The sequence below is a fragment of the Trachemys scripta genome, chromosome 1 (assembly GCF_013100865.1).
Source record: "Trachemys scripta elegans isolate TJP31775 chromosome 1, CAS_Tse_1.0, whole genome shotgun sequence".
In the NCBI taxonomy this organism is placed as follows: domain Eukaryota; kingdom Metazoa; phylum Chordata; order Testudines; family Emydidae; genus Trachemys; species Trachemys scripta.
In genome coordinates, this window is record NC_048298.1 from 330,379,902 (window position 1) to 330,403,509 (window position 23,608).

At 44.7% G+C, this 23,608-nt stretch overlaps 1 protein-coding gene and 1 long non-coding RNA gene across 3 annotated transcripts; one reads left to right on the forward strand and one right to left on the reverse strand.

The window, feature by feature from the left end:
- Positions 1-948: 948 nt before the first annotated feature.
- AAMDC (adipogenesis associated Mth938 domain containing) lies at positions 949-23,586 on the reverse strand. Of its 2 annotated transcripts, none has more exons than XM_034759103.1 (4): positions 23,459-23,586; positions 13,324-13,472; positions 2,840-2,935; positions 949-1,991 (listed from the first exon to the last, which is right to left on the reverse strand). In XM_034759103.1, the coding sequence occupies exons 2-4, from the start codon at positions 13,453-13,455 to the stop codon at positions 1,851-1,853; spliced, it is 369 nt and encodes a 122-aa protein (XP_034614994.1). In that variant the 5' UTR covers positions 13,456-13,472; positions 23,459-23,586; the 3' UTR covers positions 949-1,850. The 2 variants fall into 2 exon arrangements, with proteins under 2 accessions (XP_034614994.1, XP_034614995.1); XM_034759104.1 differs by having other exon boundaries at positions 23,472-23,556.
- On the forward strand, positions 13,385-17,564 carry LOC117871278. Its single transcript, XR_004644193.1, has 3 exons — positions 13,385-13,561; positions 16,509-16,625; positions 16,700-17,564. It is a non-coding gene; the product is annotated as an uncharacterized LOC117871278 (long non-coding RNA).
- Positions 23,587-23,608: the final 22 nt, after the last annotated feature.

The window sequence follows — 23,608 nt, forward strand, 5'->3', positions numbered from 1 at the left end:
AAATAAACTGGGCTGCCTCTCATCTAGCCTCAGTTCTACAAATAATGGCTCCAGCCTGAAACTGGCTTACATGTCATTTGCTATGTGAATGGGAAGATTGAAAGAAAATCAGTGTAGGAACGGAGTGGCTCATATGCATCACTTCTGTGCACATTATGGGCACCACCAGAAGTAGCTCAGATTGTTTGGTGGTGGGGCTTCTGCCAAGTAACTACTACTTGAGGCTTTCTGAAGCTTTGGCAGCTCAGGAGATTGCACATCATGATGGCTGGATTTGGGTAGGGGCCATATCCTGCTCCAAGCACTAAAGTACAGCCTTACATTAACAGTTTTTCATAATTTGCAGTGTCTTTGGAGAGAAGAACTTGTTCCATTGACTTCTGTCAGAGCTAAAGCCTCTGGGTCAGTGCTTTCTTTTATTGCTCACCACACCAACTATTCAGAATTATATTATAGCATTTGAGAATAACCCATCTACTCATTATACTGGCTGCCATGTCAATGAATGCAAAGACACCCAGAAAGAAGCTCCTGCTGTTTTAGATGAGCTACTGCTTCAACATAGCCCTAGCGTTGAAGGATATTATTGCAATTAAGAGAGATGAAAATGAAGTTTGTGTTTTACAAACACTAGTTCTTCCTCTTATTTGCTCTATGAAATCATTTACATTTAATTTAATACAAAATGGAGAAAAGCAAACAAAGGAATTGTTTCCAATAACAGGAATCAGGCAGAGTTGTTTCAACATGACTGTACAGCACGTACCACAGTAGGACCCTTCTCATGGCCTCTGTGCCCTATTGTAATACATATAAGATGCAGATTTAAGTAACAGCTAGCAGTCCCTGTGGAACGAAACCGATCTTACTTACAGATCATTTATAATTGGGCATATTCTACAATAAGTCCAGTACAAGATAAAAGTGAAAAACACAGGCACCATTAAATCAGGTTTAAAATCTGCAGCTTTTATTAAAAATCTACATGTGTGTTTAATGTCCAGCTGATCGTCAGCACCTAATCTAAAAATTCCAACCGCCATTCCCCAGCTCGTTAGCAAGGATCGGCCAGTCTAATATGCTGCACACTAGCTTTCACTTTCATTAACTATAAAGCCAGGGTTTGAAGTAATCCCACTGCTTATGCCATATGTTCCGGTTCCCCCCCCCCCCCCCTTTATTGAGGTGTACACGACTACATATTGCTATAGAGGGCTCACTTTCTCACTACTAAGGCTATCTTTTCTTTAGCTCCAGTGACTTGTTTTCATGTAATGTAAAGTTTACAAATCATAAGGTATGAAAAGAGTATTCATCCCAAAGAAGCAAATACACCATCATTTCACTCTGCATGCACTGCTAAGAGTTTGGACAGCTCAAGGGATTAGCAATGGGAGGCAGAGATTATCACCACTTCATACACATGATGGTAGTGGCCAAATGTGATCATCCAATAGCTACTGCAAATCTGAAAAGAAGTGACGTCTCAGATCATTTCCTAACAGGTTTTAAAAGTGAATATTTTACTTCAGCAGCTAGGCCAAACATTAATGGTCAGAAGATGAATTACACCTTCAGATCTAGAGGATTAGGTCAAAATCACAAGTGTAGGGAATCCTGATTAAATAGTCTACCATATCCAGCACTGTGGAAGAACATTTGTGAGCAATTAGATTCATTTAAATTCCATACTGCTGTATTTCTCCTCTCTGTTTTAGGTCTTCATCCAAGCTTTGGTACAGTGGGAAATATGAACTATAAAGCCCCAATACTGACTATTATCATTTATTCAGTCAAAAGGCACAAGACTTTTTGGCTAAGAGGGAAAGAGGGCTGTATTGTTTAATTCATTAGCATGTTGAATGGAAGATGCCTCCCACTTTGACACCTTGAGCAACCAGTGTATTGTACTCCTTCACAGCCTTCTCTGTTTGCAGGACTAGCACATCAATCCCATTTTTCTTGAGATAGTCCACAGTAGATGCTGGTACCTGAGGAAGAGGAAAGGAAAAGGTAAGAACAAATGCTAGATTCTTTTCCTTGGTTGCTCTGGTTCATAAAAATGCTTAATTACATCTCGTTTCAAAAGCAGTAAAATAAACTTGTGGTAATAACCAAATTGGTAATATGCTGGGAATAAACTTCGAATTTGTTATAGTGGAGAGAAAGGGAATTTTATTTCACTGTCTAATAATTGCTAAAGTATGTCCATCTTGTTAGAGAAGAAGGAATACATGTTCCTAAATACAATTCTGAACTGTACTATTAAGAGAAAATTCAGGAGATAGTGGTGGAAGTGGCTGTGAATTAATATGTGTAACAGAATACAGAACTTCAAGTGTGGAAAGCATTACAAGGACGCCTCTGCCCATTTCGCTCAGCCCACCAAGTTCAAAAAGCTGAAGTGACACTTGGCAATATCATTACTAGCCAGGGTAATCAATGACAGACTTAAATTATTACAAGGGGAGGGGGTGAGAAGAGCCAGTTTACAATCAGTTTTAAGGGTTTAAAAATGAACACATTGTTTAAAGATTTTACAACCTGCAGGAATAGCAGCAGGTTGAAACCCACTTACAGTTTGACACTGGGCTGCCAATGTATCCGTATCAAATGAGGTTACTTTCAGCAAATGTCTCTACCCCCAAAATGCCGATTCTACATTTTTTACAACTTTTTTCGTATGTGCTTCTGGGCTTTATAAAAAACAAAACTGGTTCAGATTATGGGGCTGAAGATGAACTAGACAGTTCTCTGTGAAGGTTAGAAATAATCTCTGCCTAAAGGGGAAAAAAAATCAGCAGTTCCAAGGTGTGGTTGTGTCAGACCAAAAACCTACCTGCAAGGCCTCGCTCATGCCACGACCGATCACTAAGGTTTTAACTCCCTTCTTGACAACTTCTTCAAGATCAGCTGGCTGCACACCTGGAGAATGCTAAGTTTGAAGGGAAAAAAAGTGCTACAGTTTTCATGCTGAGAGCATCAAACAGCAACGCTTCATCTAAATATTTTCAGCTGGCAGTGTCACATAGCATAGTAAGGTTACAAGAACTAATTGACATCCCTTTTTTCCCAACACCCATTATGTTACACTAGCCAGACAAAGAATACTCAAACAAGAGAACTCAGGCAGATCCATTATATCTGGTCAAGGCACTCTTACTGAAGGAACAGTGGAACTCTCAGAACCCACCCTCAAACCTCCTCCCTCCCCCCAAGGGCCAATTTCCTCCAGCACATAAATGAGTTCCTTCAGTAACAACTTCCCTCAGAACACCATCCTTGCCATCATACATTTCACCTCCCTATACACCAACATCCCTCACCAGCCTCACTGCCTGCTTCAAATATTGACAAGACAATGAACACTCCAAATCGCCACCTCAAACATCGCCAAACACCCATTTCATTCTCGCCCATAACAATTTTACATTCAACAACACTTTGTCCAAACCATCAGAACAGTCATGGGTACTAGGATGGCTCCCCAATATGCCAACCACTTCATGGGCCACCTTGAGGAAGAATTTCTGGAAAATTGTACCCCAAAACTGTTGATGTACGTACTCGATGGGAACCACACCCTGAAATAAATCTTTCCTGAACACCCTCTTCTGGCCTTTAAACAACTCCCAACCTTGCAAAACTCATCAGCAGAAGCAAGCTCCATAGACCAGTACACATCAACTCAAAGTGGCACCAGACCCTGCCATAACGGGTTCAAAACCGGTAGACACAGCTCCACTGATGCAATGATCAATATCCCTCACAATACACCTTTCAAGTTCCATGGGTCCTACACATACCTGTTACATCATGTGGTGTACCTCATCCAGTGCATTAAATGCCCCAGTAACAACTATGTGGGTGAAACAAGACAATTGTTATGCTCCTGAATGAACTCACAGAAAACAAACAAAAACAAAAAAAACCACACCATACCACCCATAGGCAAATGCTTTTCATAAAAATGATCACTCCATATCTGATCTCTCAGACCTTGTCCTCAAAGGTGCACAATGCCTTTAAAAGATGAGCCTGGGGGCTTATATTCATAACTTCGCTAAATGCTATAAGCCATGGACTCAAAGACACTGGATTTATGGCTCATTACAACAATCTGTAACCCACTAATCCTCCTTTCTTCCATGACTGCAGAAGTCTTAACAGCCATTTCACCTTGAATGGTCTCTTGCAATATGTTACCTCCTTAAGTTTAATAATCTTTTCTACCTTGTATTTGGATGACACACTCTGGCCATGTCTATACTACAAATTTTTGCTACTACATTACATCAGCCTAACGCCACCAGAGTTAGTATATCACCTGTGCACATGTATGCTTGGCTTCTTGCACTGGCACTGTGTGTACTCACCAGGAATACTTGTGTCGATGCACAGTTCAGTGCACCAGTGGTAGGTATCCCAGTGTGCAACTCACCATCGTCTAGCACACCGTCTTTTGGGAAGTTATGACAATGCGTGGTGGGGCAAAAACTAGTGACTCAGGGGTGACTGGGAGCAAGAAGGGGTCAACGTCCCAGCATACAACTTTCTTCATCTCAAGGTCATCTATATCCCATAAATTTTGCACCTTTTAAAAAAAATCCCATGAACCCGCACAGCCCTCCTCGCTGTCCACCATCTTGGACAGAAGCATGAAGCCTGCTCAGCTCTGAACTATTGTCATGAGCGTTGCAAGCATTGGATGCATCATTCTCTGGTATTTGCAGAGCTGCAAGAAGGACTAAATCAGCAGGGAACATGAGGATTTCCTGGAGGACAGATTGCTGTCAAACATGGAATCAATTCAGAGTAGTTGTTGGTATTCGCAGAGCATCTGCAGATGGTGGAGCACTGCTTCTGGGCCTGAGGAGCATGCACCCACTGGTGGGATCACAGCGTAATGCAGACTTGGGATGATGAGCCAGGGTTGCAGAACTTTCAGATGTGCAAGGCCACATTCCTGGATCTGTGTGCAAAGCTCCCCCCTGCCCTCCGGCGCAGGGACAGCAGAATGAGGGCTGTACTAACAATGGAGAAGTGAGATGCTGTGGTACTGTGGAGACATGCAACACTAGATTGCTACCGATTAGTGGAAAAATAATTTTGGAATTGGAAAATCCACTATGGAGGCCATTGTCATGCAAGCGTGCAGAGCCATTAATAGTCCCTGGCAATGCAGGACTGTGACTCTTGGCAACGTGCAAGACACAGAGGATGGATTTGCAGCAGTTAGGCTCCCTAAGTGTGGTGGAGCGATAGGTGACGCACACATCCCTATTTTAGCACCAGAATACCTTGCCACAGTGTACATCAACAGAAACGGTTATTTTTCTATGGTTATGCAAGCACTGGTGGATCACCAGGGACACTTCATTGACTTCAGTGCTGGCTGTTCAGGGAAGGTGCATGACGCTCACATCTTTAAGAACACAGGACTGTTCAGAAAGCTACAAGCAGGGTCTTTCTTTCCCAGATTACCATTAGCAATGTTGATATGCCAACAGTGATCCTGGGGGACCTAATGCCCCTTGCCCCCCTGGTTCATGACACCAAATACCAGCCACCTTGACAGCTCCAAGGAACAATCCTACTGGCTCAGCAGGTGCAGAATGGCAGTTGAATGTACTTTTGGTAGATTGAAAGGAGGCTGGCATTGTTTACTCACAAGATTGGATCTCAGTGAGAAAAACATCCCAATGGTTATAGCTGTTTCCTGTGTCCTGCATAATATCTGTGAAGCAAAGGGAGGAAAAATTGGCGCAGAGACAGAGGTGGAGCAGCTGTCTGCTGAGTTTGAACAGCCAGACACAAAGATTATTAGAAGAGCTTAACATGGAGATACGTGGCTCAGGGAGGCTTTGAAAGAGCACTTTAACAGTAAGCCACAGTAATGTGTTGTGGTGTACTGTGCTCTACCTGGTCCTACTGTTCTGGGAAGAACTGTGTGGTGCCTGGTGCATATGTATGAACAGAACACTGTCAATGCACCTATTTAATTTTTGTGGTGCTTGCTGTACATTTGATTATTACACTATTTTTGTCACTGAGCCTATGAGTTTTGTCACATTATACAAAACAAGTAAGTGGGGGCTTTCAATCCCACTAGGCACTCTGCAGCATATGTTGGGAACTAATAATGAATTATTCCAAACAATACAATTTTACTGAGTAATGGAAACATTGCAGGTGCTATAATGGAGTTCTCCGTTCTCCTGCAAAGGGAAGCAAGGCCCTGACTTTTGAACCTGTAGGTCCATAAGAGTCTGCAGCATCTGTGTATGCTGCTAGCCGGTTTACTGCAATGGTGCCTATTGAAGTTTTATTGTCAACTGGCATGGGAAAGCATTCTACTGTGGAAGAAGAAACGAGGCTGCCATCCCTAGAAGCCTTCAGGAGAGGATTGTAGGGTACCACCACAAAAGTTACATCAAGCTCTCTCAGGCGGATGCTGGAGCCATTTCTCTGTACATAAACAAACTGCTCTGCACAGCTGTCCCCCTCCCACCTAACTACAGGGGTATGAAAAGCAGATTACTTATGCTAGAAGAGGTAGTGGTACAACAAGGAGAAGTAGAGTTAAGTAGTGAAAAGCTGGGTCCTGTTAAGTTGGAGGTGTCATCAGTACAATATTGTAATGGGAAATACATTTACACACTAACCCAAGGTTCCTTCCCCTTTTTGCCTGTGCTTGACTGACTGGACTGCAGTGGAGTCTCAAACAGATCCTGGCTCGTGGCATAGTTTGATCCTTTCCTGGTTGCATGTCCCCTGTCGTCGTCGTCCTTGCTGTTCGCAGCAGCGACGTCCGGCTCCTCAGAGGTATCCAGGGTGGTCTGCGGGGTGCTAGTGGGCTCTTCACCAAATATGGCATGCAGCTCTTTGTAAAACTGGCAGGTCTGTGGCTTGGTACCAGATCAAGTGTTGGCCTCTCTGGTATGCTGACAGGATACGGTGTGTCTGGGTCATGCAGCCAGAATGATCACCTGGGCACGTCCACGCAATAGAGAGCTGCGAGGTGGGCTCATCAAGCTGGACAATCAGGAAAAAGCACTTCAAAAATTCACAGGATTTTCAGGGGTGAGCGAAGGGCTCCCAGTCTCCATGACTGCTGGGCAACGGAGTTCACAGTCGTGACCAGAGCAGTCACTGTGGAGCACTGTGGAACAGCTGAGCGAGGACAGTTAAGATCAACATAGGTAATGCAGCGTCTATACTTCTGCAGCAGTGATCTCAGTACAACCACCATGACACAATGACACTCGGAGAGATAGCGTTAATGTGTTGCCATGAGGGGGCGTTTTCAGCGATGGGAGACACATTTAAGTATAGACATGCACAATTAGATTGACATAAGACACCTTGCCTCAACTTAACTTTGTAGCGTAAACCAGGCCACTGCGTATCTTTCCCAGGCCTGAAGAAGAGCTTGGTGTAAGCTTGATAGCTTGTCTCTTTCACCAAGAGAAGTTGGTGCACTAAAGATTCTCACCCACCTTGTCTCTCTAATATCCATGGCTACAACAACACTGCAAAAGGAGGATACTCTAGGTAGTTTAAATGTACCAGTGAAAGAGGATTATCATCAATTGACCATATGATTGAGATGCTAACATACTATATAGACGGCTATAAACTGAGAGGATGCGTAGCCCCTCTACGCATTTATAAAGTATTTCAGTTTGGCAGCTAACATCTAAGATACTAAAAATTAAATGAATGCTGTCAGATTAAAATAACAGCAAAAGTTTAGTGTTAATCAACAAAACCTTATTGAAGTTAATAGGATTACACAGCTGTGACAGAGTAAAGTTTACCCCTCTCCTTTATTAAAAAAAAAAAAAAAAGCCCAGATTATTAAAACTGAAAATGTTAAATGCAACGTTCTACTTGTTTATATTTTTTTATTTTGTGAATTTCATTCAGTATGGATAGTTATACTGGTCAGTTTTTACTTCATTGTATAGTCTGTTTCATTTTCTAGTTCTCCCATACTATCCTAATGCTGCAATGTTTGGTAGAGGAATGCTTAAATCCAAACAATGATTTTCATTAAAGAGATTAATCTCCTTAAAATATTTATGGAAGATTTTGACAATTAAAAAAAAAAGTGAATTTTTCACTGATCTACTCATTCCCTTTAACAAAAAACACCACACATACCACAACCCCCCCACACTGTTTCAGAGATTTTTCCACTGTTTTTCCTACATTAACTTTTCTGCTGCTTCTGTCTATATAAGGTTAGCAGTAAATGTACCGTAGACACAAACAGAAGAACTATGCCTTGTATTTGACTACAGTATGGTCTCTTTTCAGTGTGAAAATTGTTACCATTAATCTATTCAAGTCTTTAAAGAGTTTAAAATATTCGTTAAGAATGTGACTGAGTGACTGACCATGTTTTTCTTTCCGTACAAAACAGGCAGCGCTGTAGCTGATCTTTGAACAATTCTTCTGGAAGACAACTATCAAAGGCACATATATGTGATCAGACAACCTGCTAACTGGCATAAACGTGGAACCGTTCCTTCCCTCCCAGAAAATATCCCATTCACTGTAGAAACTAAGGCCAAAGCATCAGCCTACAATGTAATAACAAGGCTCTTGTTGTTTCACTGGTTTTCCAACTTTGCCCTCTGGTGGATACTGTGATGGTTTGGGGATCCACATTCCTTCCTTCCTTCCCCAATCTTCGGTATTACAGAGCACCAGACAACTCTTTTCATTGCATGTCATCCTTGTTCTTTAATCACTGTGTGCTGTTATTGTCAGATTTATTTTTTAAGCAGGAGTCTTTTCAAGCTGAAGCCAACTTTTCACCAGCTCTTTAAGTTCCGAGTGAGGGAAGCCACCATGTTACAGCAATATTATCATCTCCATTCTGCAATGCCATGTGACATCTGGGTCTCATCTTTAGTTTCTCAGGCTAGGAACATGGCGTAAACACCAGGCTGCTCTAGACCCAGCAAGGGAAATAGAGAGTTTGCCATCCCTTTAGGCTACGTTGGTTTGAATGCCCTCTCCTACACTACTCACCTTGTTACAGAGCCTTGCTGGGTGGACTTAACCATTTAAAAAAAGTGTGTTTATGAAAGAGAAAATTCCTTATAGGCCTTTGAAGTATGCTAGAAACCTTTGTGTACTTTAATGATAGTCACTTAGACCTAAATAAAAGGAAAAGGTATGGCTTAATGTAATTACAATAATTAGATAGCTGGTGAGAGTTCACTGCCTGTGATCAACACTTTGGAGACATTAAAGCCTTGGAACAAAACCAAAAAAATTATTTTGTTTACACAAAGATTCTCTGAGAGGGGCGCTGTTTCTTAACAAGCAGATCTAACATGGGAGCAAATACATTATCCCAGTCAATTCTCCTGATTTGGGGGCTAGGGGAGAAAGAAACTGCAGTAGAATTTCTTTGTCTGTTGTTCTCTGTTCTCCACTCTACCTCTCAGGAATCTTGTTCCTTTTTTCCCATTAGTAGCTGGCACAGAAGTGCAGTCAGCCAGGGAGGTTGCCTTTTCTCCCCCAGGGTTAAGGTCACGTGGCCTGTTAGTCCTTAAAGCTACAGAACCCCGCAGAGCCAGTTATGCAGTTTTCCCAAGGAGAGGACAATTACCTACAGGGCATCCATTTGTCAGCACAGCAGCAAAGGAAGCAATTTATTTCTAACAAGAGTGCAGAGCATGAGGGGCACCCTGGGTGACAGCACCTGTTGCAAAGGCTTCAGCCCCACCAATGGAAACATCCCCAGAGGAAGCACACCCTTGTCTGGGTCACGAGGTAAGTGTTGTGACTATCACCCAAACGTTCCCAGTCTGCTAATCAAATAAAGAGAACCTTTTCCTAGCACTTTTGAAGCTGGGAAACCTTAGTTCTGTTTCCTTTTTTTGCTACTTCTTGTATGATCTTAGCCAAGTCACATAAGTGTTCCTTGCTTGCTTCCCTATCTGCAAGAGGAGAATAATACTTAAGTACAGAGCTTTAAAAGTGACCTGCAAAGGGAAGAATATGGGTGTATTTTTGCTTCTTGATAATGCAGAAAGAAAGTCTGTTTTTTCTTGTATTTTTTTTTTTAACGTGTTAGATTTCAGGAATGTTGCATCTTATTTTCCCTGCGTTAGCTGGAGGAGTCCTCAGATGAGGCTGCTATGAACTTAAAGCTCTCTCAGCCTTTAGCTGAAGGGTGCTTGTTTGAATCTTTATAAAGAGCATATTCCTCCCAAGCATATTGTAGGTGTTAACAAAACATAGGTTTGAAACAGTCTAACTAAAGATCACTTCCTGTTCAATTAATCAGGTTTCATTTGTATGACTTCTCTGCTATTATAAACCTTCTCGTTTTCCAGTCATCCAGAGATTCTTAAAGGAAAAAATAGGGTAGATAAGATCTGAATTTATAATGTAAAAAAAAAAAAAGAGACCCCTCACTCTCCTTCAGGCCCTTCTTCTACATAATAAAGTAATACAATAAAAAAAAAAAAAAAAAAGGGAAGGGGGGGTCACTAATCCATATTTTCCCCCTTTGCCAGTCACTTAAGATCACTACACCAAGAGCACTATACACCTCTACCCCGATATAATGCGACCCGATATAAGATGGGTTCGCATACAACGCAGTAAAGCTCTGACATGCTGCTCTGAGCAGCGTGTTAAGGGTGCCGGGCTGGGCCGGGGCTGAAGGGTTAGATAAGGGGCAGAGGGGCTTGGGGGCAGTGGGTCTCGGCAGTCAGGGGCTCCCCCCCAGGGTCTAGGAGGCAGGAGCTTTGAGGGGGCAATTTGGGGGGCCCCCGCAGTCCCAGAATGGCCCAGGAGATTAGCGGGGGGCTCGGAGCAGCCTGCTCCGCTTCCCTCGCCCCGGCCCCAGCCGTGTTGCTCGGGGGAGGGAGCTTGGGGGAAAGGATCCCTCCTGCGGAGTGGAGTGGGCTGGGATTCCTTATTCCCTGACTGCCGGTGAGTGCCTGTGAGGGACGGGGTGTGTGGATAGGGGTCGGAGCAGTCAGGGAGCAGGGGGGTTGGGTAGGGGGTGGGGTCCTGGGGGTGATTAGAGACAGGGGTCTCTGGAGGGGGCAGTCAGGGAATAAGGAAGGGGGCCAAAGCAAGTTTGATACAACACGGTCTCACCTATAACACAGTGAGATTTTTGTCTCCCGAGGACTGTGTTATATCGGGGTAGAGGTGTATACTGTAAGTATCAAACTAATATTCAGTGCTGGAAGAAATTTCTCTCTAAAGATTCTATATTGAGCTCCTAAACAAGGGTTCCAGGCCTGAAAGTGGGTTCACACCAGGCCAATTGTCTTCAGTGGGGTTCTGTGTGTGCCCACACAAGATATAATTGTAGGTTCAGGACCAAGAGCATTAGTCCTGGTCTACATATAACTTTTGTACCCATTTAACTTTTGGTTAGGGGTTTGTGGGGTTTTTTGCTGATATAGTTATACCAGTACAACCTCTACTTTGAGAACACAGTTATATTAGCATAAAGTTTGGGGTAGGCAAACTACGGCCCACAGGATTGCCACCCCTGTGGCGCCGCGGGCCCTGTGCTGCTCCCGGAAGCTGCCGGCACCACGTCCTTCCAGCCCATGGGGGAGGGGTAGCAACGGGCTCCATGCGCTACCCTCGCCTGGAGGCACTGCCCTCGCAGCTCCCATTGGCTGGGAATGGGGAACCGCGGCCAGTGGGAGCTTTGGGGGAGGTACCCGCAGGCTAGGGCAGCACGCGGAGCCCTCTGCCCCTCCCCTCCCACCCAGGAGCCGCAAGGACATGGTGCTGGGCGCTTCCAGGAGCAGTGTGGGGCCAGAGCAGGCAGGGAGCCTACCCTGGCCCTGGTGCGTGCTGCTGCTACCCCGGAGCCACTCCAGTTAAGCAGCGCCAGGCCAGAGCCTGCACCCCAAACCCCTCCTGCACCCTGCATTCTAACCCCCTGCCCTGAGCCCCCTCCTGCATTCCAACCCCGTGCCCTGAGTCCCCTGCTGCACCCTGCACCCCTCCTGCACACCAACCCCCTGCCCTGAGCCCCCTGCTGCACCTCAACCCCCCGCCCTGAGCCCCCTTGTACACCCTGCACCTGAACCCCTTGCCTTGAGCCCCTTCCTGCACATTGCACCCCCTCCCACACCCCGCACTCCCTCCTGCACCCCAACCCCCTGCTCCAGCCCTACATTCACGGCCCTGCAGGCAATTTCCCCACCCAGATGTGGCCCTTGGACCAAAAAGTTTGCCCACCCCGATAAAGATGCTTTATTCTGGTATAACTTATTTCCCTTCCCATAGCAGAATAGCTATACCAATATAAGCACTGTTATTTTGATATAACTACATCCACATTAGAGGGGTTGTATTGCTTTAACTGTATGGTTTTCAAACAGCAATCAATTTGCAAATACCTAGAAGATAATAAGGTGATAAGTAACAGCACAGATTTGTCAAACCAACCTAATGGCTTGTTACCCTGTCAAAGAAAGCTTTGTAGATAGGAGGGAAACAGTAAATGTGGTAAATCTTGACTTTAGTAAGGCTTTTGATATGGTCTCGCATGACCTTCTCATAAACAAACTAGGGAAATATAACCTACATGAAGCTACTATAAGGTGGGTGTATAAGTGGTTGGAAAACCATTCCCAGAGACTAGTTATCAGTGGTTCAATCAAGCTGGAAGGGCTTATCGAGTGTGGACCCATAGGGATCAGTTCTGGGTTTAGTTCTGTTCAATATCTTCATCAATGATTTAGATAATGGCATAGAGAGTACACTTATAAAGTTTGCGGACGATACCAAGCTGGGAAGTGTTGTGAATGCTTTGGAGGATAGGATTAAAATTCAAAATGACCTGGACAAACTGCAGAAATGGTCTGAAGTAAACAGGATTAAATTCAACAAAGACAAATACACAGTCCTCCAATTAGGAAGAAGCAATGAGTTGTATACATACAAAATGGGAAATGACTGCCTAGGAAGGAGTACTGCAGAAAGGGATCTGGGGGTCACAGTGGAGCACAAGCTAAATACGAGTCAACAGTGTAACACTGTTGCAAAAAAACAAAACAAAAAAAAACAACACACACACACACACACACACACCCCCCACCAAACACCATTCTGGGATGTATTAGTAGGGGTGTTGTAAGCACGATATGAGAAGTAATTCTCCATGCTCTACTCCACGCTGATTGGGCCTCAACTGGAGTATTGTGTCCAGTTCTGGATGCCACATTTCTTAGCTCCCACTACTGGCAAATACAGCAGTAACTGTTCCCAAGAAAGCTCTCTTAGCCCCCCACTTTAAAATATACTAAACAATGTACTTACATTTGTCCCTGTTTCTCTCCAATCCCAGGTTCGGCTCCCTCCTGGCCACACTTTGCAGTCCTTATAAGTTGTAGAACAACCTTTCACCTTCATCTGACCCCATGAAAGGGAAGCGATTTCAGGGGAAGACATTGCCAAATTGAAAAGGTCTGAAATAAACAACATTATCTACATAGCACCATAACATGTATGGCGCTTATCAGAAAAATAAGTGTTCATGCCCTGAGGAGCTTGGAATGTAAGTAAATACAGATGTTACTCACAAGGACTGCTAAGGAAGGAGGGACAGTCTTGTAGTTAAAGCACTGGATTGGGGCTCAGGAGATGTGTGTTCAGTTCTCAGCTCTGGCAAAGGCTTCATGTAGGACCTCAGGCAGGACATTTAACCTCTTGGTGGCTCAGATCCCCATCCGTAAAACAGGGATGATATTACTTCTCTATCTCACTGGGGTTTTGCAAAGATAAATCCATAAATTATTGGGTGATGCTCGGATACTATGGTAATATCAACACTTAGCTAGATGGTTATGGTGTCTAAGATGGGCAGGAGGAGGAGGGTAAAATGCAAGATATTTGCCTTGTTAGCTTTGAAGTAAGGTTCAAATGTATTCAGTAGAACAAGGAAAGACAGCTGTATGCTATACAAAGAACTCACTTTTAAGAATGTTTATGTACTGGATTATTTCTTCCACCCTCCCTTTTTCCCTGCTTGTGAGTGGTGTCATTGTGCAGAGAATGGATGGCTGAAAGCTATTACACCATTCCTTTGTCAGTCTACTTTAGGCATTTCTAATGCACCCATCTGGAGGATGGCGTGGACTGCACTCTCAGCAAGTTTGCAGATGACACTAAACTGGGAGGAGTGGTAGATATGCTGGAGGGTAGGGATAGGATTCAGAGGTGTGACGTTGTGCAGTCTATATGGTTTTATAAAAACTTGATAATAAGTCAATATAATGTAACTGAGCTGGTTTTAGAGAAAATACGGTAATAAGTGAATGTAACGTAACTGGGATATGCTTCATGCAAAAGGTCTCTTGTAAGGTATCATTACAAAGCTTATAATCTATTGAGTATGATCATCTGATTTGTATAAATGTACCACTCTTGTATCTAAAACTAGAAATATAAAATGTAACTCTGAGGACCTATTGTAATTGTGTAAAGTGTGGACCATTAATGATGGTTTGGAATCTTGATGACTCCCATTGTCTGCAGATGGCTGTATTTACCTGTGAGTCTTCCTGTATATGTGTGTGCTGGCAAGTGCGTAATGAAGTCTTGCAGTGACATGTGATCATGTCACCTGAACTGGAATCCATCTTTAACCTGGTGCTTTTCCAGTGAGGGGGGGTGGAAACCCAGAGAGACAAAGAGTTCCCGCCTTATGCAAAAGATATATAAAGGGGGGAAGAGAAGAGAGAGGGAGAGAAGCCATCATGAAGAATCCCCTAGCTACCACCTGAGCTGCAACAAGAGCTGTACCAGGGGAAAGAATTGTGCCCAGGCCTGGAAGGTGTCCAGTCTGAGAAAAACTTACTGAAACATCTCTGAGGGTGAGATTATCTGTATTTAGTTTGATTAGACATAGATTTGCGCATTTTATTTTATTTTGCTTGTGACTTACTTTGTTCTGTCTGTTACTACTTTGAACCACTTAAATCCTACTGTCTGTATTTAATAAAATCACTTTCTATTTAGTAATTCACTCAGAGTATGTATTAATACCTGGGGGAGCAAACAACTGTGCATATCTCTCTATCAGTGTTATAGAGGGCGAACAACTTATGAGTTTGCCCTGCATAAACTTTATGCATAACTTTATGCAGGGTAAAACGGATTTATCTGGGTTTAGACCCCATTGGGAGTTGGGCATCTGAGTGCTAAAGACAAGCACGCTACTGCGAGCTGTTTTCAGGTAAACTTGCAGCTTTGGGACAAGTGATTCAGACCCTGGGTCTGTGTCTGGAGCCAGACGGGAGTGTCTGGCTCAGCAAGACAGGGTGCTGGAGTCCTGAGCTGGCAGGGAAAACAGAAGCAGGGGTAGTCTTTGCACATTGGGTGGCAGCTCCCAAGGGGGTTTCTGTGATCCAACCCGTCACAGTGAGGGACCTAGACAAATTAGAGGATTGGGCCAAAAGAAATCTGATGAGGTTCAACAAGGACAAGTGCAGAGTCCTACACTTAGGACGGAAGAGTCCCATGCACTGCTACAGACTAGGGACCAAATGACTAGACAGCAGTTCTGCAGAAAAGGACCTAGGGGTTACAGTGGATGAGAAGCTGGATATGAGTCAACACTGTGCCCTTGTTGCCAAGAAGGCTAACGGCATTTTGGGCTGTATAAGTAGGGGCATTGCTAGCAGATCAAGGGACGTGATCATTCCTCTCTATTCATCATTGGTGAGGCCTCATCTGGAGTATCGTGTCCAGTTTTGGGCCCCACACTACAAGAAGGATGTGGAAAAATTGGAAAGAGTCTAGCAGAGGGCAATAAAAATAATTAGGGTGCTGGAGCACATGACTTATGAGGAGAGGCTGAGGGAACTGGGATTGTTTAGTCTGCAGAAGAGAAGAATGAGGGGGGATTTGATAGCTGCTTTCAGCTACCTGAAAGGGGGTTCCAAAGAGGATGGATCTAGACTGTTCAGTGGTAGCAGATGACAGAACAAGGAGTAATGGTCTCAAATTGCAGTGGGGGAAGTTTAGGTTGGATATTAGGAAAAACTTTTTCACTAGGAGGGTGGTGAAGCACTGGAATAGGTTACCTAGGGAGGTGGTGGAATCTCCTTCCTTAGAGGTTTTTAAGGTCAGACTTGACAAAGCCCTGGCTGGGATGATATAGTTGGTAATTGGTCCTGCTTTGAGCAGGAGGTTAGACTAAATGACCTCCTGAGGTCCCTTCCTACCCTGATATTCTATGATCACAGTCTGATCTAGGCAGTGATCAGGGACAGTGAAGAAACAAGAAAGGAACAAAATGATCCCTTTCCCACAAAACCAGGAAGGGCACCGGGGGGAAGCCATGCTGATTTTACAGCACCAGAGATGGATCTCTGATAGTCTTCCACTAGATCTCAGCTCATCACACAGCTGATAGGGTGGCAGGTACTACAGAAATGCTTTAGATCGGCTTGATAGATGTTAGACCACCATCCTAGAGAGTTGTCTTTCTGTCCTTCCAGTTCCTGAGTGGAGTGGGCTGAAAACAACCAGTTTTCTATTGAAATGCTATCTCTGCACTGAAGAGAGCTCTGTTCATTCTATTCCAACTGATGTGAAGAGTGGACTCTCTTTATAAGGTAAACAGTAAAAAGGCCCTTTAATTAAATGTATGGAATTCAACCATACACTTAAACTACATTCTCTTCTCCAGTCTATCCAGATTTCCACTCAGAGAAATATTTTCCCATCCTGAAGTTGTGTTAAATTGTTCAAATTCAACAGCAAGGAGGCCTGGTATTGCTGATTAATGAGAGAGTCCTCACAAAAGAGCAATCTCTGGATTAACAGATTTTCAGTCCTCTTGGAAAATCTTAAGGAAAAACCTGCTAACATTTGCACAAAGGCTCAAATAACATTACAGTAACCTTGCAATGCAACCCCTCTCCCCCCCTTACACACGCCAAGGGGAACTATGGTACCAGACAGACAGTAGATACTCTTCTTTGACTGCCAAGAATGAATTTGAGTTTGCTGCCTCAAATGTCACATCAAGAACAAACAGCACTACTACTTGGGACTCAGCAAAGGCTTTAGACTGCCTCAGCACTTATGCTTATAGCACGATAATAGGACAACTTTTTTTGTTGCCTCCTTCCGAAGCTAAGGACAAAGTGCCTGATAACCTTGTGCGCAGGGGATGTCCCCTGCGCAAGACTACAGCTCTACCAGCTTTGTGTTCTTTCGGTTCTCTCAGTACATGTCTGCAATCAATGCCATGGAGCCAATTTCCCTTCACGTGGAGACTCAAATCTTCATTTCTGAGAGGTATGTGAAGCGAGGCAGCAACAGAAGGAAAAAGGAAGAACAAGGGCAAGTCTCAAGACAAAGGAGATCAGTCACTCTCCTCTGTTCACCCACTCAGACCAAAGAGCAGAACATGTAGAAGTTAGCTCTGAACAGGAGAGTTTCTGCATGAAATATTTGTGACGGTTTACTAAGAAACAAGTATTATGGATTTCAGAGTAGCAGCCGTGTTAGTCTGTATCCGCAAAAAGAACAGGAGTACTTGTGGCACCTTAGAGACTAACAAATTTATTGGAGCATAAGCTTTCGTGGACTACAGCCCACTTCTTCGGATGCATATAGAGTGGAATAAATATTGAGGACACACACACACACACACACACACACAGCATGAACAGGTGGGAGTTGTCTTACCAACTCTGAGAGGCCAATTAAGTAAGAGAAAAAAAACTTTTGAAGTGATAATCAAGATAGCCCAGTACAGACAGTTTGATAAGAAGTGTGAGAATACTTACAAGGGGAGATAGATTCAATGTTTGTAATGGCTCAGCCATTCCCAGTCCTTATTCAATCCTGAGTTGATTGTGTCTAGTTTGCATATCAATTCCAGCTCAGCAATCTCTCGTTGGAGTCTGGTTTTGAAGTTTTTCTGTTGTAAGATAGCCACCCACAGGTCTGACATTGAATGGCCAGACAGGTTAAAGTGTTCTCCCACTGTTTTTTGAGTATTATGATTCCTGATGTCAGATTTGTGTCCATTAATTCTTTTGCATGGAGACTGTCCGGTTTGGCCAATGTACACGGCAGAGGGGCATTGCTGGCACATGATGGCATATATCACATTGGTAGATGTGCAGGTGAACGAGCCCCTGATGGTATGGCTGATGTGATGGTCCTATGATGATGTCACTTGAATAGATATATGGACAGAGTTGGCATCAGGCTTTGTTACAAGGATAGGTTCCTGGGTCAGTAGTTTTGTTCAGTGATGTGTGGTTGCTGGTGAGTATTTGCTTTAGGTTGGGGGTTGTCTGTAAGCGAGGACAGGTCTGTCTCCCAAGATCTGTGAGAGTAAAGGATCATCTTTCAGGATAGGTTGTAGATCTCTGATGATGCGCTGGAGAGGTTTTAGTTGGGGGCTGAAGGTGACAGCTAGTGGTGTTCTGTTATTTTCTTTGTTGGGCCTGTCTTGTAGGAGGTGACTTCTGGGTACTCGTCTGGCTCTGTCAATCTGTTTTTTCACTTCAGCAGGTGGGTAGTGTAGTTTTAAGAATGCTTGATAGAGATCTTGTAGGTGCTTGTCTCTATCTGAGGGATTGGAGCAAATGCGGTTATATCTTAGAGCTTGGCTGTAGACAATGAATCATGTGGTGTGTCCTGGATGGAAGCTGGAGGCATGTAGGTAAGTGTAGCGGTCCGTAGGTTTCCGGTATAGGGTGGTATTTATGTGACCATCGCTTATTAGCACAGTAGTGTCCAGGAAATGGACCGCTTGTGTGGATTGATCTAGGCTGAGGTTGATGGTGGAATGGAAATTATTGAAATCATGGTGGAATTCCTCAAGGGCTTCTTTTCCATGGGTCCAGATGATGAAGATGTCATCAATGTAGCGCAAGTATTATGGAGTTACAATAGCTCGAGATTATACAGAAGGGAGTTAGATAACAAATGATTAGAACTATATCTAAAGAGGGGTATGAAAAACTTTCCATAGGAAGAGAGGTTGAAATAACTGGGTCTGTATAACAGACACAGGACATAACATGAATGGGATAGAGAATGTACATCAGGAACTCCTATTTGCCTTTCCAATAACATAAGAATAAAGGAGGCATTTACTGAATTTGAAAGACAAAACTTAAAACTAGTTAAAGGAAATATGTATATATTGGGAATAATTCGTCTATGGAATTTATTGCCACAAGATATCATTGAGGTAAACTGCTTAATAGAATTCAGGAGGGCATCTAAAAGTTGCATTTAAAAACAATTATTTTTAGAAGGAATAAAAGTCTCCATTATTTTGGGCGTTATCCCTTAACTGTCCACTATGGGTTGCCCTGTATGTTCTTTTGAAACATGAGGTACTATCTAAGGTCAGAGACAGGATACCAGGCCCCCTTCTGATCTGCTATAGCAATTCCTATTTTCCTAAGAATTGCAACTGTCAAGGCAAGTTAGTGGAGGAATGGATGAAGATTCCAGCCATGACATGCATAACAGGGCAGTGTTAGGGAGCTGATTAAGTTAGGTAGATTTGCAAACATAGGCAATAGGGGAAGACAGAGACTTAAAATCAAGGATGATGCCTAGGTTACAGACTGTGTGGAGGCAATATAAGAGGTTTTGGCAGGAGACATAAATCAAGGGGGAAAATGGAGTTGTGTGTGAGGATGCTTTTCTTGCCCTTTCGCTATCTTTGAGACATTGAGAAAGTAGGTTAAGATGAAACCACGTTCTACGTGATCAAAACAGGCAGAAATCATTAGAAATATCAGAGGATGTGAACAGTTGGTAACATCAGCATAATAGTGGCAAGTACATTTAAAGTCTGACAGAAGTTCACACAAGAAGAAAATAGAAAGAAAACAGCAGAGGGCCAGGAATTAAACCTAGTGGAACTCCAAAGAAGAGGTGTGGGACCAGATCTTTAAAGTTACTTAGGCAGCTAAATATGCAGATAGATGCCAAATGTGATTTTCAAAAGCACCTAGGCACTGAACTCCCAGTGGAGTTAGACCTTGGTGCAGAGTACCAAGAGGCAGAATGATCAGAAAGGTAGGTATGGCAGGAGGGGATCAGAGATAACTGTGTATTGAGATGGTAAAGGAGAGCAAAGTGGTTCATAAAAATCCAAGCCTGGCCTGAGAACAAAGGAGTCAGTCACCATCAAAGAATTCTCACTATGGAGGAGAGCAGTTAGTATGCTCTGAACAGAGGACAATAATTTTCCTCAAGACTGCTGAGAGACGGGTGGATAGATAGGCGAGATAAGGTGACTTTTTTATGCACTTGGAAAAGGGGAACAGTAGAGATGGTGCAGCTGTTAGAGTCAGGGTTATGGGAGGTTTATAACTAAAAAACAATGGTTGGACAGTTATATAGGGAACAAGAGGAGGGGCAGGGTTAAATTATAGAAGAGAAGGGGATCAGAAGAGGAGGCAGATTTAGGGTTTAAGAATCAAAAAGTTCTGATTTAGGAAATGATTAGTTTAGCTTCATTGTTTAATCTGGGGAAAGTAAACTAGTGAGCAGATTGCTCCAGGCATAAGGGGACCATGACAGAAGACACAAAGCTGAGAATGGTAAAAAGAAGTGAAGGACAAAGAACTGGGAGGAGAGTATGGAGTGGGGAGGGAGGGATGGGGGAAATGGGAGAATTGAGAACAGAAACACAGAGCCCTTATGGGGAGGATAAAACACAGGAATGATACATGGGACTAATTTCTGCCTCCTTCCTCCAACATTTGATGGTGTGTCCTAATTTTAGGACAATCACGCATTTGGTATTTAGCAAGCTGAATCTTAGTAGTACTACTGATCAAGGACCTATGTCCCCAGGGGGCCATCTGGGAGAAAACTGTCCAAATACTCACCAGCACCCACACAACAAAAACACTAACCCAGGAACCTATCCTTGCAACAAAGCCAACTCTGTCCACATATTTATTCAAATGACACCGTCATAGAACCTAATCACATTAGCCATGCCGTCAGGGGCTCGTTCACCTGCACATCTACCAATGTGATATATGCCATCATGTGCCAGCAATGCCCCTCTGCCATGTACATTGGCCAAACCGGACAGTCTCTACGCAAAAGAATAAATGGACACCAATCTGACATCAGGAATCATAACGTTCAAAAACCAGTAAGAGAACACTTCAACCTCCCTGGCCACTCAGTAACAGACTTAAAAGTGGCAATTTTGCAACAGAAAAGCTTCAAAAACAGACTCCAACAAGAAAGTGCTGAGCTTGAATTAATATGCAAACTAGATACCATTAACTTGGGTTTGAATAGAGACTGGGAGTGGCTGGGTCATTACACATATTGAATCTATTTCCCCATGTTAAGTATCCTCACACCTTCTTGTCAACTGTCTAAAATGGGCTATCTTGATTATCACTGGAAAAGTTTTTTTTCCCTCCTGCTAATAGCTCATCTTAATTAATTAGCATCTTACACTTGGTATGGCTACTTCCACTTTTTATGTTCTCTGTATGTATATATATCTTCTTACTGTATGTTCCATTCTATGCATCTGATGAAGTGGGCTGTAGCCCACAAAAGCTTATGCTCAGATAAATTTGTTAGTCTCTAAGGTGCCACAAGTTCTTCTGTTCTTTTTATGGATACAGACTAACACGGCTGCCACTCTGAAACCTGTCCCTTCTTACTGCATCCTAAGCAGTGTATCTGAATGTCAGCACCCAGAACAAGAGCCTAGTTTATGGGGAATTAGCCAACTGCCCATTATAGGTGCATTCAAACAGCTATGATAAATTGCTAAAGCAAAAGGAACATACATTCCTCTTTCTACTGCTGTTTAACCAACAGTAGATTCTGCCACCTTTATGTACAATAACTATCTAACTAACATACCTATAATTAAGGCTGCCCAAGTTTGTCACTGAAGTCACAGATTCTGTGACCTCCGTGACTTCTGCAGTGCCGGTGCGCCTGGCTCAGGGGCAGCTCAGGCAGCCAATGTACCAGGCGCACATGTCACTGCTGGGGCAGTCTCGGGCCACCATGCCCACAGCAGCAGAGTTTGGGTGTGCAATGGGGAGGGGTTGGGGCATGGGATGGTGTGAGGAAGGCTCTGGGTGGCACTTACCTGGGGGGCTTCCCGGAAGCAGTGACATCCTCCTCACTCAGCTGCTAGGTGGAGGTGGGGACAGGCAGCTCTGCACACTACCTCCACCCAGAGCATGGACTTTGCAGCTCTCTTTGGCTGGGAACTGCGGCCAATGGGAGTTGTGGGGGCGGTGCCTACAGGTGGAGGCAGTGTGTAGAGCTGCCTGACCATACCTCTGCCTAGGATGGAGCTGAGTGAGGGGGATGTTGCTACTTCTAGGGAGCCTTCCACCCAGGTAAACGCTGCCCAGAGCCCGCCTCAACCCATCCCGTGCTCCTGCCGCACGCAAACTAAGTCTGCTGCTGCTGGGGGAGAAAGGGGGAGGCACCGAGGCTGGTATTCAGCCTGCCCGCCCGCCAACCCCATGCCCCCCTGCACCAGTGCTGCTGCCTGCCTACCCACCCCCAGCACCAGCAGGGGTCCCGGGCTGCAAGCTGCCACCTGCCCCCTCTTCAGCACCAGTGGGGATCTCGGGCAGCTCCCACCCCAAGTTTTAGCCATGGATATTTTAAATAAAAGTCAGGAACAGGTCATGGGCCATGCATTTTTGTTTACTGCCCATGACCTGTCTGTGACTTTTACTAAAAATGGCCATGACTAAAATGTAGCCTTATTTATAATCACTGGACTATCCTTCCTTCTCATCATATCTTACTCTGCTTGTAGCCCCACCCGCTGAGTAAAACTCTCCCTAGCATGAGGATGGCAGAATCAGGCTCGCAGCAAGCAAGATGTTTAGGGTGACGTCTCTGTAACAGGAGACAGGACGGAATGTTGGCAACAGGATGGAACGTTGGCACTGGCAGATTCTGTGACAGTTGGCTTCTCCTGATGGGGAAAAGCTACCTTTGATACCCAAAGGAAACCCCATCTATTCCCCCCCCACTACAGCCCCCCCCGTGGAAACTCCATTTACCCCTCACATGCCAGCTCCCTCATGGAAACCTCATTTACCCCTCCCCAGTCCAGCCCCCCCTGGACACCCCATTTATCCTCCACCCTGCCTGGGGAAGAGAAGAGAAGAGTCCCCCCCCCCCCCCCCGCGAACACGCCAGTTCCCCCACGCCCTCCAGAGGCACGCGCAGGACGTTTAACCGACCGCTCCCGGGAGGCAGGCTCCTATTCACCCCTCCCCGTCCCAGGGCAGCCCGTTCACCTCTGGCCGCGCCTGAGACAGGGGCACGCACCCCTGCTCCAAGGGGCCTGTCCTTACCCCCCCCCCAGCCTCCGGGGGGGAGTTTACTGTCCCCTCAGCCAGCCTGGCCACGCCCCCTGGGGAACCCCCCGCCAGCGCCCCCCACTCACGCTGCAGGCCCACCTCCGCTCGCCCCCTCCTGTCGGGAGAGCTACAGTGGCCTCTCTGCCCGGGGCGGGACACGCCCCTCCCCCGCTCATTGGCTAGCGCCCCGACACAGGCCACGCCCCCCGCGCTGTTGCCTCGCCCCATCCCGCGCT